This window comes from Gallinula chloropus (assembly GCF_964237585.1).
Source record: "Gallinula chloropus genome assembly, chromosome: 22".
NCBI lineage: Eukaryota > Metazoa > Chordata > Aves > Gruiformes > Rallidae > Gallinula > Gallinula chloropus.
In genome coordinates this window covers 6986507-7003764 of record NC_140107.1, presented here as the reverse complement: position 1 = coordinate 7003764, position 17258 = coordinate 6986507, and the positions used below count along the sequence as shown (strand labels likewise).

Below are 17258 nucleotides of genomic sequence, written 5' to 3'. Positions count from 1 at the left end.
AAAGTGTCCTCATGGCTAATAAGGGCAGTGGTGTCCTGGGGTGTGTTAGAAGAAGGGGTGGTTAGTAGGTCAAGAGAGGTCCTTCTCCGCCTCTGCTCTGCCCTGAAATACTGTGGCCAGTTCTGCGACCCTCAGCTCAAGGAGGAGAGGGAACTCCTTGAAAGAGCCCAGTGCAGGACCACCAAAGTGATGGAGTGGAACACCTTCCTCATGAGAAGAGGCTGAGGGAGCTATAAATATGTAAAGGGTGAGAGTCAGGAGGCTGGAGCCAGGCTCTGCTCAGGGGTGGCAGCAACAGGACAAGGGGCAGCGGGTGCAGCTGGAGCAGAGGAAGTTCCATGGGAATGTCAGGAGGAACTTTGTCCCTGTGAGGGTGCTGGAGCCCTGGGCCAGGCTGCCCAGAGGGGGTGTGGAGTCTCCTTCTCTGGAGACATTCAAACCCCCCTGGATGTGTTCCTGTGGGATTTAGTCTGGGTGATCCTGCTCTGGCAGGGATGGGACTGGGTGAGCTTTCGAGGTCCTGACGCTCTGGGATTCTGTGAATCCATTCACAGTTTTTCTGTTGAGTGCAAAGATGTACCCGTGGAGCCAAACACTTCTGAGAAGGGCTCAGAGCATGGACACAGGGCTGCAGGCACCCACTGCCCCAGGGGACATCCCAGCAGGGACATGGGGGGGGATGCTCTTCCTATGAGGGTGGCTGAGTCTCTCACGTGTGACCCACCCGTGACTTTGCCCTGTCTCATGTCAAAGCAGCAGCTGCAGGGGGACCTCGCTGAGCACCAGGTACCAGTGGAGAAGCTCCAAAAAGCAGCTCAGTCTCTGCTGGAGATACAAGGGGAACCAGCGCCAGACCACAGGCACATCCAGGAAACAACAGGTACAGAGTGCAGCGGCCACCCGCGGTAGCAGGGATGGTTGGGGGGAGCGTGAAGAAGGCTCTTGCTTTTGGGGGCAGGTGGGGCAAAGGCAGCGTGTCTTCAGGGCTTGTGTTTGCACATGGGGAGGGCTGCCATCCACTTGGGCTGTTCATTGGGGTCCTCGTCTCACTGCTGAGGTTGGGGATGGGAATTTGCCATCAGCGAGAGGCTGCAGGAGCCACACGTGGTCCTTGCAAGAAGCTCTTTGCCACTGACTCTCCTTTGCACCAAACTCCACAGACACCATCGTGAGCCGCTTCCAGAGCCTCTCCCAGCAGATGGCCGAGCGCTCGGACCTGCTCCAGAAATCCATCGCCCAGTCCCAGAGCGTCCAGGAGAGCCTGGAGAGCCTCCTCCAGTCGGTGACTGAGATGGAGAAGAGCCTGGAGGGAGAGCAACCGGCCACACTGTCCTCTGCATCCATCCAGGACTCGCTGGCTGCGAGCACGGTAAGGCTGGACCCCTGCCTCAAATGCACCTGTCTGCAGGTGGGTGCTGGGACAGAAAGCATGGGGAGCCCTAAACAGCATAGTGAGTGGAGCCTTTGTGTAGTTTCTTTACAACAGGACGCAAACCTGTTGTATGCCTCTCACTCCTGCTGACGAGGAGGGCGTAGATAGCGGGGAGCAGGGAAAGGCAGGGAGGTTGGGGAGGGGAGAAGAGAAAGGGAAGCCCACCTGCCCGTTCCTAAGGGTGGCCAGCTCGCTCTTGCTCCTAAACCAGCATCCTTTGTGTGTGTGCTTGCTGCAGAAGCTGAAGCAGGACATCGCCAGGCAGAAGAGCTGCCTGGAAGCCACCCGTGAGATGGTGACAAGGTTCATGGAGGCGGCGGACAGCCCCACGGCTTCTGCCTTGCAGGACAAGCTGGCAGAGGCGACGGAGCACTTCGGCAGGCTGTGCCAGCGGCAGCGGGAGAGGGAGGACGCGCTCAAGGGTCTCCTCCCAAAAGTCGAGCAGTATGAGCAGCTCTCAGAGAAGCTGCAGCAGTTCACAGAGAGCAGGACGCGGATGTTGGCATCTGGGAACCAGCCAGACCGGGACATCGCTCACTTCTCCCAGCACATCCAGGTGAGATGCAGGGGGAGAAGCCTCCACCTGTTGATAGGTTGCTAGGGCAAGGCAAAGCCCCTGGTTCACTCTCTGGGTGGCAGGACCCCCAAGACCTGTGCTGGCTCTTTGCCTGGGGAAGGGAGCACGGCAGGAGAGGTTGAGGCTGTTTTCCAGCAGTGAGAGAGGGGAATGGCATTTCCCTGGAGCCAGCCTGGTTTTCAGAAGGGACTTCTAGCCAGGCTCTTGTGGGCCAGTCCAAATATAGCAAGGTTTTAGCAATTAAAGACTCCTGGGGGTTAACACAGCAAAAGACTCTCGAGTGCTGGCAGTAACTGCAGTGCAGGATGTGACAAAGCCCTCAGAGATGCTGTGGATCCTGATGACCACAGCCTGAGAAATGCTCGAGCTCAGTGTAAAACCAGACACTTGTGCTGTGGGGGAGTTGATTTGGCTTGGTCTGGTGTGTTTCCCCCCTCCCCATGCCATTCACCACATGTCCTTATGCCAGCGCCGGGGAAGGTGGGTCATGTACCCACCAGCTGCTTGAAGTATTTGCTGAGCCAGAGCTGGAGCAGCAGGTGGGGTGGGTGGGAGGGACGAGGCCGTGTCCACCCATTCGGCGCTGGTGCAATTCGCGGCGCTGCCCGCAGAGGGTCTCTCCAGCCAGGATGTGGGTCGGTCTGCTCCGTGTCCTCTGCCCAAGCCTGCTGGCAAAGGCACCGGCACCAACACCCTTTGCTCTTGGCAGGAGCTGAATTCAGAGATGAAGCAGCACCAGGAGGACCTGGCAGTCCTGGAACACCTGGCTGCAGAGTTGAGTTCCTGCTGCTTTGCCCCTGGTGCCTCCCAGCAGCAGGAGAAGCTGCAGAGCCTCAAAAAAGACTTCCTGCAGCTGCAGAAGGTGGCAAAGGAGAGGTGAGTCCTAGGGACCCAGTCGTCCCTGTGGGGAGTTGAGTTTGGAGGGTGGTGGCGTGGTCAGAGCAAGACCCTGGGGAGATCTGCTTTCCATGAAGGGGGCACAAGTAAACTCTTCCTGCCTCCCTCCTCCCACACCAGGAGACGTCAGGCAGCTCGCTCCAGCTGACGCTTTAAAAAAAGCCTTGGCTGGGGGCGTTGTGAAATATTCCTGGTGCTGCAGGAGCCGTGCGTGCGTGGGGGCTGCCATGGCTCTGTCCCACAGCATCTTGCTGGGAGGGGAGTGGGGTGGTGGTGAGGGGGCAGGAGCCAGCCCAGGGTGTGCTCTGCTTGGAGGGGGTGACAGCAGAGAGTCCCCGAAAGCGGGGGTAAAGGGGAGGGTTAAGCAGCAGCCTGAGCTTGAACGGTCACGGTGGCATGAGCAGGGTCAGAGCCGCAGCTTGCCCGTGTCCCTAGGGGGGTGACACCTCCCCGGCTGTGTCTGCATCCCCCCTGGTGAATACAGGGAAGGTGATGGGAACGAGCAGCTGAATCCCATCATAACCCCCAGCAATTCAGCATCACCCAGAGAACTGCTTCTTGCTGGCCCTGCACAGGGGCTCCCAGCTCCCAGCTGGGGGGCTGCGCGGTTCCTCTGGGACAGGCTGAATCGATGAGCCAGGGAGGATGGGCAGCACAGCCTGCCCACCCCCGGGCTTGCAGCTGGCTGGGACGAGATGCATGAATGAGCCCTGTCATCCCAAAGGCTTCCTTCCCCCCCTCCCCACACAAAGAGCCCGGTGCGAAGCCGCTGTGTGGCGGCCGTGGTGATGCTGTGGTGATGCCGGAGCAACCCCAAAAGTGCCACCGGCTGCAGCTTGAGGGGGGCCAGCAGCAGCCAGGGGCTGGCTGCAGCACGCATCCCGCTTTGGCTGGCACTTGTCAGCCTTGTTCCTAAGCAACATCTCGGGATAATGATAAAAAGGAGGGATTCTGGAGACACCACCGGGCTACATTCAGGCGGGGTAATTGGAAGGCAAAGCACGAGCTCTGACTCTCCGAAACCTTTTCACTCGCAGAGAAAAGGATGCCTCGTCCTGCCAGGAGCAACTGGACGAGTTTCGGAAGCTGGTCGGAGCCCTGAGGAAGTGGTTGAGGGAGAGTGAAGGCAAAATGCCCTCTGCTGAGACCTCCCTGGGCACCCAGGAGCTGCACAGGCGCAGGCAGCAGATCCAGGTGGGCCGGAGCTGGAACCAGACTGGGAATGTTGGCAGCTGGTGTGGAAATGCCAGAATGTGACATAAATCCCCAGAAGCAAAGTCCTGGAAGGTGGTTTAGGGTGTTGGGAATCCTGTGCTCCCCTGTGCAGTCCCACATGTGTGCAGCCCGTGGTGCCTGGCTGGTGGGGAAGGTAGGAGTGGGAAGGTTCTCCTGGGCATTTGCTGTTCCCTTCCCTCCCTCAGGATTTGGGAGCAGGAGACCTGAGCACACATGGTTTTCACCAAGTGTTTCCCCTTGCTAGACAAGGAAGGCAGCTTCCCCCGCTCCTCCCCAGCACCAGGATGCTTTAACGTCAAGATAACACCCAAGGTTTGACTCGGAGGCAGAGCAACGTCTGCTGAGTCACCCACGGCACCCGCCGGGCTCTGCCGAAAGCTGTGGGGGGACCGGACTTGTGTGAGGCTGGGTTTTGTCGAGAGGAGGAGGAGGAGGGAGATCCCCAAAACAGTAGGAGGGAGAAGAAGGTTTCCTGCAAAAGACCTGTTAGTTAGGAAAGAGCTTTCAGCTCCTAGGTTTCCCCCCATGAAAATAAACATAAAGCCACCCGCCTCCCCGCTGCGGGCTGTGTGCCATGTGCCAGTGCTGCCCTTTCCCAGTTCCACCGGTGCTGGTACCACCCTGGTGAGTGCCTGCAGAGGTGATAGGTGAGGAAGGAGGCTCATGGTGGGGGGCCATGTGCAGCCTCTCACACCGGCCTCTGCTTTTGAGCAGGATCTCCTGGAGGAGTGGAAGGGGCGTGGGGCTCAGGTGGAGGAGATCGGCCGCAGAGGGACCCTCCTGGAGAACCTCATCGTGGAGATTACGGCTCCCGATGCCCCAGCCAAGGCGGGTGAGTCACAGCTCAGCCTTCCCAAGGATGCCTCCTTCCTCAGTACTCTCCTTGCTCTTGCCAAGTTTGCTCTGAGCCCTCCCTGAGCAAAAAAATGGGGAAGTTTCCCCTCTTTTAACACATTTCAGAGGTCTGAGTATCGTGACGCTCAGCTGAGTCACCAGTGTTCGTTGCATTAACACATCAGCAAGCTCCTGGAGCCACCAGCTCAGCTTCACATTGCTGGACCGTAGCAAGCGCTGGCTCACCCTCTCTTTGCCATCAGCCCGGCATGGGGATACGTGATGCTGCTTGCATGGAGCTTGGGTACTTCAGGCTGTGACAGCACAGGGGTTCTGGGCTCCCAGCCCCATGAGGAGCATGTGGAGGCAGTTGCTGCTTCTTTTGGTGATGTGCCTCTGGGCTGGAGTGTTTTAATCAAATTCCAGCAGTGGGGTTTCGTATCTGGATGAAGCTTCAGACCGTGCTGCTCAGGCATGATTTACTCATCTTTTTGGCTTGAAGTCTGCAAAGCAATGAGATTATGTCTGGCTTGTTTGGAAACTGGCTGAAAGATACCTTCCAGCTCTGGAGAACAAGTCCCCAGCCTCTCATTGATGATGGACAGTTACAGGAATTCACAGCCTAGATTTGTTTCTTGGGGTTAATGTGGTGAGCAGATCAGTGGGGAACCCCCAGGAGAAATGAGGAGAGGGTCGTTGTGGGTGACTGAAGCTGCAGCCCTTTACATCCATAGCAGCTTTAAAATGTGTGGTTAGAAAGAGATTAATGCTTCTATTTAACACCCCTGCCCCTCCTCAGCTGTGAACATAATGTAGCTGCCATATCTGGTGTCCAGGGAGGGGACACGGACACGTCCTGCCTGGACCCTCTTGGCAAAGAGTCTGCACCAATGTGGGTTTAAATAGCTCCATCCCATGTGGAATGGAGAGTAGGGAGGAGTAAATCCCTGCAGGGGAGTTATCTCCCCGGGGAAGGCGTGCAGCAGTCTCGCTTGGTATCAGAATCCATGAAATTTGGCTCAGGGTAGCAGCTTTCCAGGCGTGGAAAGATGGTCCCTGGGATTATGGTCCACCCTGGTGATGCTGGGAGAGATGCCCAGCTCTGGGCGGCTTTGTCTCTTCTGCTTCTGGTCCAGAGAAAAGGCCCCAGGAAAGTGAGGAGGAGGGTGTGTGGGTGAGAAATAAGTGGGCTCCAAACCCAGCTAATGCCAGTCGCTCGATGCTGAGCCTGGTGGGTTTATCAGCTCTGGGTGGGTGGGCCGGTGGCGATGCCGTGTCTGTGCTCCATAGCCAGTGTGGTCTGTGTCATGGAGGGGCTGTTCATCGCTTGCTGTCCGCATTCCTAATGCATCTGTCTTGTCCTTCTGTCTGTCCCCATCCCCTCTGCTCAGGTGCCGCGCTGCCCACGCCGGGAGGGTCAGTAGGCAGCGTGAACGGATACCACACGTGCAAAGGTGAGCTCGCTGTCACTGCTGTGCTGGCACGCACGTGCTGAGGCTGCTTCACCATCTCCCTGTCTGGTTTTGTCTGTGCATTTCCATCCATGAGGATATAAACCACAGTGTGACACCGTCAGCATCCCGGGGCGGGTGCAATGAGCCTGCAAATAGGCTCAGGGTCCTCGGTACCCGGAGCCACAGGACAGGCAGGAAGTGATGGAGGACGTAGGTCAGGCTGAAGGACAGTGAGGGGCAGCTTTGGGGAGCGACAGCACCCTGCCACCCACCCCCACAGGTGGTGATAAAAGCTGATAAATGGGAGAGATCATTTTCAGGCCCTCAATTATATTTATTGCTTCTAAGGGATTAGGGTGGCATCCAACCCTTCAGTTTGCTGAGCCGTTTTAATTAGTGCCCGTTACCTGCCGTTAGCTCACCGGTTCGACGAGGTCGTAGGTGTGTAAAAACAGCTTCGTGTTTGGGTGCCTGGTTATTTAATTATTTAATTGATGATTTATCAGGGGTGACATGGCAAAAGGGGGGCTCGGCTCACGTCAGTCTCATGAACCATCAGCTTGTGGAGCCTTGTGCAGCTGGAAAGGCACCTCTGGCAGGAGAGGGAGGACAACCTGGCATCCCTCTGCAGACAGACGAGTGGCCACGGGGTCTTTTGTCCTCCTGCTCAGCTGGTTGTGGCTGCCCAGGGTTAGATTAGTACTGGATGGTCCAGCTTAAGAGGAGCGGTGCGGGCAGTGGTCCTCATCTCAGGCTGCTCTTTTTGGAACCAGATCTGACTGAGATCCAGTGTGATGTGTCGGACGTGACCCAGCAGTACCAAGCCCTCGGCACAGCGCTGCAGGAACGCCAGCAGCAGCTTTCAGCTATGCTGGAGAAGATGGAAGAGGTGCAAGAGGAGGCAAGCTCCATGTTGAAGTGGCTGGAGTCGAAGGAACAAACGTTGTTGGAGCTGGATGCCTCCTCCTCGCCCACCAAGACGGAGACGATGAGAGCTCAGGCTGAGCACAACAAGGTAACTTCTCACCCAGGGCAGAAAATGGGGGAGCTGAGCATCTCCTCCCAAAGGTGGACCAGGAGGATTGGCCATAAGGGTCTGCCCCAGTTAATGGGATTCCCTGTGCTGGGAGCCATGGGTGGGTTCGTGGGGTGGGAGCCCACACGCTGGGTTCAGCATCTTCACCCTTGGACCTGGTGGTTCCAAGCATTTGGCTCAGGGGAAAAGGAGCTTATCTCATAGCCCTTGTTTCTGTCACTCCCAGCTTCTCCTGGAAAGCAATTCCCAGCCTTCCCCTGCTCCTGGAGCCAAATTAGCTCATGGTATTGCTAATCAAAGAAAGGGATTTCATTAAAGAGCAGAGAACAGAAATTACCCGAGTCCAGCTTGTAGTTGCTGCCTCCTGATGTCATTCTCCTCCATGGTTTCATTCTCCTCCATGGTTTCATTCTCCTCCATGGTTTCATTCTCCTCCATGGTTTCATTCTCCTCCATGGTTTCATTCTCCTCCATGGTTTCATTCTTCTGCCCCATGTCTGAAGGAACTCCAATGTTTATTTTCCAGGCATTTCTGGCTGAATTGGAGCAGAACGCTGGGAAGATCCAGGGGGTAAAGGAAGCTCTTTCTGGCTTGCTGGAGAAATACCCGGATTCTCCAGAAGCAGCAAACTGGAAGAAGATGCAGGAAGACCTGAGTAAGTGCCTGAAGCTCTTGGGGTGAGCCTTCTGTCGGGAAACATCACGTTAGGAGAGGCTGGGGATCGCGGGGCGATTCCGAAGTCACGGCAGAGCGGAGTCGCTTCTAATTAAATCCATTAAAGGGCGACTTTCTCTGCGAGCTGCCTGGCGTGTGAGGTGTTCCTGAGACAAGGAGCTGTCCAGATTAATGACATCTGAGTGGTGGATGTGTATTTTAAAGGCTGCCTCCTCCTTCAGCTACTTGGTTTTATTAAAAAAAAAAAAGGTATTATACCAAAAATATGAACAATACAGGTTTATTATTGTGATGAAAAGCTTCACCTCTTGAGAGGAAATGCTAGTCATTAGTAAGGCTATCCTAGCTAATTAAATGTTGACTAAACGAGACCGTGTGTTTAAAAAAGAAGCCCAGAGATTCTCTTCTTTGAACTAGCAGGACCGCGTTTACGGAGTTCTCCATCCAGGAGATCTGAATGTGCTGTGTGAGGACTGGGGCACATGAAAGTATCCTCATTTATCGAGCCAGGGATGTGAGATGGCTCACCCAAGGTCAGACCAACTCCTGGCAGTAGTGACTAGAGCGCAGAAATCCTGCTTGCGAGGTTTTGGGTTGGGGTTTTTGTTTTCTCCTCTGAGCTTCGAAGACCACGTAGCCATTAGAAACGGGCACCAGCTTATTAGATGGAGAGTGAATAGAGCCACGGTAGTGCTCTTGGAATGCTGAAGAGGTTTCCCATCGGGGAAGGGCAGAAAAACCTTCTCACCAGAGAAAAACCTTCTCACCTGGTGGGGTGGCCAGGAAACGTGACCACCACCAACACCACCCGTGCTTCAGATTGCAGGTGGGAAAGAGCCAGCCAAGCCACGGCCGAGCGGCAGCAGAAGCTGGAGGAGTCGGCGAACCAGCTGGCCAGCTTCCAGGCTGCTGAAGCCCAGCTGCGGCCCTGGCTCCTGGAGAAGGAGCTGATGATGAGCGTGCTGGGACCCCTCTCCATCGACCCCAACATGCTGAACGCGCAGAAGCAGCAGGTCCAGGTGAGCCGGGAGCTGCGGGCGTGTCTTCCAGGGTGGGGTCAGGACAAGGAGGGGAGGGGAGGGTGTCTCGTCTTGTCTCACCCAGTGTGTGAGGCAGAGTGTGGCATGTGAGTTGTTTTGTGAGTGCTCTGCCGTGCGGCGAGCGTTGGGGGACGTCGCAGCTCCTCCTCCAAGTCATACAATGTGTTGGGTTGGAAGGGACCTTCAGAGGCAGGGAAGGGACCTAGTCCCACTCCCTGCAGTGAGCAGGGACATCTTCACTAGACCAGGTTGCTCAGAGCCCCATGAAGCCTGACCTTTAATGTCTCCAGGGATGGGGCCTCCACCAGCTCTCTGGGCACACTGTGCCTGGGCAACTGCTCATCCAGGCAGCTCAGAGCATCCACCAGCCTCCTAGTGATGCTCTCCTCACCCTGCTGAGCCCAAACTACCGCGAATAATGTGGAATGGGTGCAGTGCTCAAGCTCCTTTCCCGCACTGCATTGACTCATCAGTGAATCACTTGGCCCCTCCTGGAGCGTGAAATCGCTTTAAACAAGACCTGTGCTGATGTTCTGCAGGACTTGCCAGTGCTGCCCCTCCACCTGGCAGCAGGCCCTTCCTGTACCTTCTGACGTGTCTGCCACCATCCGCTCTGTAAAAGAAAATGCCCCAGTTGACATAATTAAGTTCCCTTCTGGTTTAACTGGTTTGTGTTATGTTGCACAGCAGCAGGACAAATAAGAGACCTGGAGTCACAGACCTCTCCCAGCTTTCTAAGTTGGAAGGTCACAATGAATCGCTGTCCCACCCCAGGGCTCGTTCCTACAGATCCTCTGGGCTGGATGAAGCCCCTGAGGTCTGGTTTGTTTTGACTGTGTGTACTCAGAGCTGTCAGTTTAATGCAAACATCTTCATGTTATTTCTGTTCCAGTTTATGCTGAAGGAATTTGAAGCTCGTAGACAACAGCATGAGCAGCTCAACCAGGCAGCTCAGAGTATCTTGACTGGCCCCGGAGATGTTTCTCCATCCACCGACGAGGTGCGGGAGGAGCTCCAAGGGGTCAATGAGAAATGGTCTGAGCTAACAGAACGCCTCAACTCCCGCTCCAACCAAATTGACCAAGCCATAGTGAAAAGCACCCAGTACCAGGAGCTCCTCCAGGGCCTCTCTGAGAAGGTGAAGGCGGTTGGGCAGCGCCTGAGCAGCCAGCCTGCCATCAGCACGCAGCCCGACGCCGTGAAACAGCAGCTGGAGGAAACCAGTGAGATCCGCTCCGACCTGGAGCAGCTAGAAGAGGAGATCGCAGAGGCACAGACCCTCTGTGATGACCTCTCTGTCCTGATTGGGGAGCAGTATCTCAAAGACGAGCTGAGGAAACGTCTGGAGACGGTGGCGCTTCCTCTCAAAGGGCTGGAAGACCTGGCAGGTGAGACAGAGGAGTTGGGATGTTGAACTCCACTCCTGCTTCTTGCCAAAGGGCTCTCCCACCACTGTGTTTCTGAGAATAATGGGGGAAGCATCACTTACCGGTTGTTTTAGGGTGCTTCCTGGGTGCTGTATGTAGGACCAAGCACAGGAGACTTCACACCCCAGGCATACCTGAGCCTGGAGGGTGAGAAGGCATAGACTCATAAGATGTGTTGGGTTGGAAGGGACCTTCAAAGCCCATCTTATCCCACCCCCTGCAGTCAGCAGGGACATCTTCACCAGATCAGGTGGCTCAGAGCCTCATCAAGCCTGACCTTGAATGTCTCCAGGGATGGGACTTCCACCACCTCTCTGGGCACCCTGTGCCCTACTATCCTGAGAGTGAGGAACTTCTTCCTAACATCTAATCTAAACCTGCCCTGCTCTAGTTTAAAACCATTGCCCCTCATCCTATCACTCCATGCCCTTGGGAATGGTTCTTCCCCAGCTTTCCTGTAGGTCCCCTTTAGGTACATTCAGTCCCACTGACATGGCTCTTGGACAAGCCCACCTGTCTTGCAGAGCAGCATGGCCTGTGCTGTGCTTGGGGGGAAATACTATAAGAAGAGGCTATTAAATTCAGAATGGGACACAGAGAAGACCCAGTGGCCCCCCTCTGACCTTGGGATGCCTCCTCTGGCTTCTAAGAGGTCACATTTAGGGACTGGTCAGGAGAGCTGAGCCTACTGCGTTACCGATGCCTGTTGCTACTTAGGAAATTCATGAATCAGCGAGCGAGAAGGCTGGTGATGCAATGGAGACCTCCTTCCTGTTAATCAAACCACAGTTGGTGCATCTGAGATGATTTTAAATAATTGCACTTTGCTTATTTGATTTGGGCTTAATTGTGGCGTTCTAATCTGGTTTCCATTCCAGGCGACCGGATGAACCGACTGCAGACGGCGCTTGCAAGCTCCCAGCAGTTCCAGCATATGTTTGATGAACTCAGGACCTGGCTAGATGACAAACTGTGCCAGCAAGCTCAGAGCCAACCTATTTCTGCTAAACTGGAGAGGCTACAGAGCCAAATTCAGGAACAAGAGGAATTCCAGAAGAGCCTCAACCAACACAGTGGCTCCTACGAGATGATTGTCGCCGAGGGAGAAGCTTTGCTGCTTTCGGTCCAGCCTGGGGAGGAGAAGACCACTCTGCAAAACCAGTTGGTCAGCCTCAAAACCCACTGGGAAGAGCTCAGTAAGCAGGCTGCTGACAGACACTCGAAGCTCAAGGACTGTTTGCAGAAAGCTCAGAAGTACCAACGGCACACGGAGGACCTCCTGCCTTGGGTGGAGGACTGCAAGGCGAGGATGTCAGAGCTGGAAGTAACTCTGGACCCAGTGCAGCTGGAAGCAACTCTGCTGAGATCAAAGGCTATGCTGAGCGACGTGGAGAAGCGCCGCTCCTTGCTGGAGATGCTGAACAGCGCCGCTGACATCCTGATTGACGCTTCTCAGACGGACGAGGATGACATTCGGGATGAGAAGGCTGGCATCAATCAGAAGATGGATGCCATCACAGAAGAGCTGCAAGCCAAGACTGGCTCCATTGAAGAAATGTCACAGAGACTCAAGGAGTTTCAAGAGAGCTTCAAGAACATCGAGAAGAAGGTGGAAGGGGCAAAGCACCAGCTGGAGATCTACGATGCTCTAGGGCCACAAGCCTGCAGCAACAAGAATCTGGAGAAGCTCAGGGCACAGCAGGAGGTGCTGCAAGCCTTGGAACCACAAGTGGATTACCTGAAAAACTTCACACGAGGTCTAGTGGAAGATGCCCCAGATGGGTCTGACTGTTCCCAACTCTTAAGCCAAGCTGAGGTAGCTCAGCAGGACTTCAACACCGTGAAGCAGAAGGTGAACGACTGCTGTACGCTCATGGAAAACAAGCTTGAAGGGATTGGCCAGTTCAGTAATCGGGTGAGGGAGATGTTCTCTCAGCTGGCTGATCTTGATGATGAGCTGGACAGCATGGGCCCCATCGGGAGAGACTCTGACAGCCTTCAGTCCCAAGCAGAGGACGTCCGCACCTTCCTGGGCAAACTCCACGGGCTGAAATCTGACATTGAAGCTTCAGAAAGTGAGTGCAAGAAGATGCTGGAGGACGAAGGGAGCCCTGATTTGTTAGGGCTCAAACGTGAGTTGGAGACCCTGAACAAACAGTGTGGCAAGCTGACAGAGAGAGGCAGGAACCGGCAGGAGCAGGTCGAAACCACGCTGTCCCGTGTGGAGGACTTCTACAGCAGGCTGAAGGAGCTGACCCACATGACGGCCGCGGCGGAGGAGAACGAAGCCTTGCAGTGGGTGGTGGGGACAGAGGTGGAGACCATCAACCAGCAGCTGGCAGACTTCAAGGTAAGTCTTTATGCCATAACGTTTCTTAAGTGGTATTCGGTGCGTTTGAAGGTCTGTCTAGTGTTGTGGTCTTCTGGGTAGGACCTCTGGTGTTCAAGCTGTCGCAGCTTGGTTGGTCAGTGGTTTTGGTGTAGTCAAGTGTCTTTGCTCTGGAGGAGATAAGGGCAACTGCTGGGCCTGGTAGTGAAATGGTGTGGAAAGATTTTGTGATTGGGAGGAGGAAAACCTTTTCCCTGCTCTCCTTGGGATGTGCAGTGTTGGGGTGCCAGAACCTGGTGTGCTGAGGCAGTTGGCGTTTAGGATTTTGGGGGGAAGGAGGGATGGGTTTGAACCCATGAAACTCAGTTAATGTCATCCAAGAGCTTTGTCCAGATCAGCTCATCCTACCTGACCCACCATTCCCACTTGCCATTCACTTCATCCAGCACATCCAGACATCGATTTGGGGGTTCACAGACACAAATAAAACCACAGAGAGATGAAGTTGGGGAATAAAAAAAAATCCCACAGGGAATAAAACCCAAGCAGAGGTTTGCTGTGTTCCCTCATTCAGCAAAGACCTGGGAGAGACCCCTGAGGCTTGGCATGGACCGCTGCCGGAGGTTGGATTCCTTCCCCTGTATCTGTAGGGTGTCACGGCGTCGGTCGTGCTGTTACGCCACATTAATTATCTTAATGCCACTTAGAAATTCTCTCGCTGGGAAACTTCTATTAGCGATGTGCTCCAGAGCTGCTGATTGGGTTGATTTACATCTGGCTGCTCGTTTCCTGATGCTAAACGGGGGCTGGGAGGGGGGAGGCGTTTTTACAGCCATTTACTTTTCATCTCACGGCTAATTGATCCCGGTTCCACCACTTAATAGCTCCAGGAAACCTTCACCTGGGGAAGGTACTTCTGTTTTGGGGATTGGTTACCCCCAAATAAAAGCTTGGAGGTGTTAACGGGGCAAACCCCAACTTGCTGGCTCTTGTGTTGGGGTGTCTTCTGTGCTGAGCTTCTGGTGGTGGGGAGGATTTAAGTCCTTGAAGATCCCCCATGGTTGCTCGGAACAAATATATCCAGGGAGGAGTTTCTAGTCCTTAAAAACCAGGGGAACTGTCCTTGAAAGGGATTATTCCTGGCTGAACAGGTCATTAGAAGTGATGCCATCAGTGTGCGGATGGCTTGGTTGGCTGGGCTGGTGAGCAGAGCTGATGGGCACAGCTCAACCTGTCGTGGTCTGTGTCTTGGTGACCTTGAGGATGGCCCTTGAAGCCAACAGTGGTCTGGGCTGCGTGAGCCAAAGGTGTTTTGGGAGGTGGTGAGTCCTCACCCAGAGTCCTGCCTGGGTCACATCGTGCCGATGGGTCTTTGTCCATGGGAAGGTGAAGGTTGTGGAGGTGATGGTGGGGCTTCACCAGGTAATGGCTGGGAATAAACTGGGGAGGAAGCAAGAAGGGGGGGACAGGGTGATGGCAGTTGTGTAGCGCAGTTCCTCCCACACCCAGCACATCCAGAGAGCAGGTGTTTTTGCATGAGAAACCTCTCTGTGTGCTCCTCTAAAGGGCAAACACAGTCCCAGGTGCTGATGTGGAATGGGCAGGAGCTGTCTGTCTGCTGCTCCTGCAGGAGGGAGAGGGGAGGAGAGGTCTGGCCGGGGCTGGATGGGGAAGTGGGGAGCACGGGGAGGAGAGGGGGGGCTTTTCTTGGTGGCACCCAGCTTTTATTTCTCAGTGCCTCAGACAATACCACAACTGTCTCCCTCCTTGGATGGCAGACAGGATGCGTGCACGGCGTATCCGGGGGGGACGGACCAGCGGCAGCTCCCCGGGGCGACGTGGGGATGCTGCAGCTGAGTGTGAGGAGGAGGAGAAGGAGGATGGGGCTCTCCAGGAGCGGTCGCGGTCCGTCTGTCCAGAAGGCTCTGATGCAGGCAGATATTATGTCTTAAGGCATTAATTTTAATGAACATCTGTGTAAATGAGATGCAAATTAGGCATGGCCCCAGGGCTCCAGGCGAGTTGCCAGCGCAGCCCTGACAAAGGTGGGCACTTCTGGGCTCATTGTGTCCAGATTTTAATAAAGAAGATATATTAAGGGCTCTGATGGAGGCCCTGAACAGATGACATGGGAAGCAGCTAATAACTTGAAGCTTCCCATGGATTTTTCTTTTCCTGCCTGCAAACACCCCTCAAACTCGCCCCAAAAGGCCACAAACTACAACAAACCCTGAACTTTGGGAGAACGGCCACCCCTGCGTTTCCTGTCCCCCCCACCCCAGCCCCTTTCCCAGGTCATGGAGGGACTAATCCCTATGACAGGAGGGAGGAACCCTCTCCCAGCTGGGTTTCTGAGAGGTGGGAGGCTGGGAAGCAGCTGCTGGCTCTTGCTCGGGGCAGGGGGAAGCTTTGTTTGCAGGAGGTGTTTCGGTTCAGCCAGGGGGGTATGACAGTGGGGATGGCTGTGCCAAGGCGCTGAGCCCACGCCGGTTCCCATGGTCATCAACAGCTGGGACAGCGATGCTGGCTGGACCTGGCCTTCAGGGCCTGGGGGAAGGTTTGGTGGGGACTGACTCTGAACACCACGTAGAGAGAAGGTTGTAAGAAACCATCTGGAAGAGACTTAAAGTCCTTTCAGCCCCTGGTTTGTGGGAGATCTGCATGGCTGAAAGACGTTTCCATGGCTCAGAGCCTGTGGACCGCTTCAGGTACTGCACAGGAGGAGCAGGGGGCTTGGCAATGTCGAGCTGTCAGACCTGAGGAGCTTCCCCCATTAACTCCTGGTCCCTAGTGTGAGTCTAACCCAAGCTGACCATCTTTCCACTGCTGCCTCTCTGGAAAGCCCCTCTGTGCGGTGTCTCCACAAGCATCACACCGCTGAGTCGGGCTTCTTCAGCTCAAGGACAAGCGCCAGCCGCCAGCCAGAGCTCCTCACCAGAGCTTTCAGGCTGGGGCATTTCTTCCCCCGCTCCCTGCTGTCAGCTCAGGTTTCTCAAAGCTTACACTAATATTAAATTTTAATGACTGGAGTCAAATGAGCAACAGGCGAAATGTTACTCAACAGAACAGCTCTGTTGATTCAGTTTAGCAAACAGCAGGATTCCCCAGGGAAGCGATTCCCCAGGCACGGATGAGAGGTGAAGGGGCACACCAAGGCTTTGGGGGGGGTTTCTGCATCGCCATGCTCCTCAGCATCACCAACTGCTGAGCTAGAAGACCCCAGGTTACAACCTTCCCTCCTGAAAGACAGGGCTGGTAATGTGGTTCTTCAGGCAGAGCTTCATGCCACTCAATCAAGGGGCTGATCCTCCTCCGTGCACCCCAAAAGCAGAGGTGAAGGTTTGCCTTGTGCCAGGAAGCCCCAGGCGTGGGCTCAGCCAGGAGCATCCGTCGGCTGCGTCCGTGGAGAGCTGGAGGTGCCCGATCTGGGTGGGTTTGGGAAGGCATCCACCCCAGCGCGTGGCTCATCCCCCTGGTTTGGGCGAGCTCAAGGCTGGGTTTTATCTTCTGTACAGGGATTTGGGCTTGGGTTTGAAAGCCTGGCTGGGGCTGAGTGCCAGCAGGTTGGAGCTGGGACTCTCTTTGAGTCCCCACGTTGGTTTTGGACAAAGTCGTTCTGTTGCCACATCCCGTGTAGGGAGCAGAGTGTAATGCTCAGCACGGGGCAGAGGTGCTGGCAGAGAGTTTGAGGCTCACTGCAGTCCAGAGCAATGCTCAGCGGTGGAGGGATGCCCTTACCTCCCCAGCTGTATACTGCTGGCGTGGCTGTGGTTTTCTGGTGATGCCTTCATCCCTGTGATGAAGACAAGAGCAGGAACGGGGCCGCCTACTCAGCAGCCAGGAGAGATTTTGGCAAAACTCTGGAGAACTTGACCCAAGGGGAGATAAAAACCCTCAAGTGACACAACCAAACAGTCGCTGTCACCTCCCATCTGGCGCAGGTGAAGGTGACACCTCCGTGTGTGTGGCTGGACCTCCAGCAACTCGCTGTGCCCCTCCCAGCACCGCACCGGCAGCCCCGGCCGTCCCCGCAGCTGCGCTTGGCCCCACGGCTGCTGGCGGCGTTGGGGCACGGTGGAGGAATGCCGGCGAGCCGGGACCTGCCGCAGCTGGCACAGCCGTGCCGCTTACCCGGGATCTGGCCTCCCAGTGTTAATTAAACCCCACCCTTGCCCCAGCCGGAGTGGGGAGGCGGGGGGGGGGGGGGTCTGCGGCAGGCAGCGAGGGACCCACCGCGTCCAACCCTACGGGTGATGCTTTGCCGGAGCAGGGAGTGGAGGGATGAGATGGGATTTCAGGCTTCCTGCCTCTCCTCCCACT

The 17258-nt window shown here is 55.6% G+C and overlaps 1 protein-coding gene across 1 annotated transcript in view; it reads left to right on the top strand.

Annotated features, from left to right (window-relative positions):
• The window catches only part of MACF1 (microtubule actin crosslinking factor 1), a gene marked incomplete at its 5' end in the record, with an annotated part of 115078 nt that overhangs the window by 50312 nt on the left and 47508 nt on the right, over nucleotides 1-17258 (top strand). Inside the window, 12 exons of the mRNA XM_084274435.1 lie at nucleotides 757-880; nucleotides 1161-1369; nucleotides 1671-1988; nucleotides 2719-2885; nucleotides 3944-4100; nucleotides 4857-4974; nucleotides 6368-6430; nucleotides 7204-7445; nucleotides 7993-8122; nucleotides 8962-9161; nucleotides 10075-10570; nucleotides 11488-12959. Of these exons, the coding sequence (XP_084130561.1) occupies nucleotides 757-880; nucleotides 1161-1369; nucleotides 1671-1988; nucleotides 2719-2885; nucleotides 3944-4100; nucleotides 4857-4974; nucleotides 6368-6430; nucleotides 7204-7445; nucleotides 7993-8122; nucleotides 8962-9161; nucleotides 10075-10570; nucleotides 11488-12959 (3696 nt within the window). The remainder of the gene's footprint in view (nucleotides 1-756; nucleotides 881-1160; nucleotides 1370-1670; nucleotides 1989-2718; nucleotides 2886-3943; nucleotides 4101-4856; nucleotides 4975-6367; nucleotides 6431-7203; nucleotides 7446-7992; nucleotides 8123-8961; nucleotides 9162-10074; nucleotides 10571-11487; nucleotides 12960-17258) is intronic.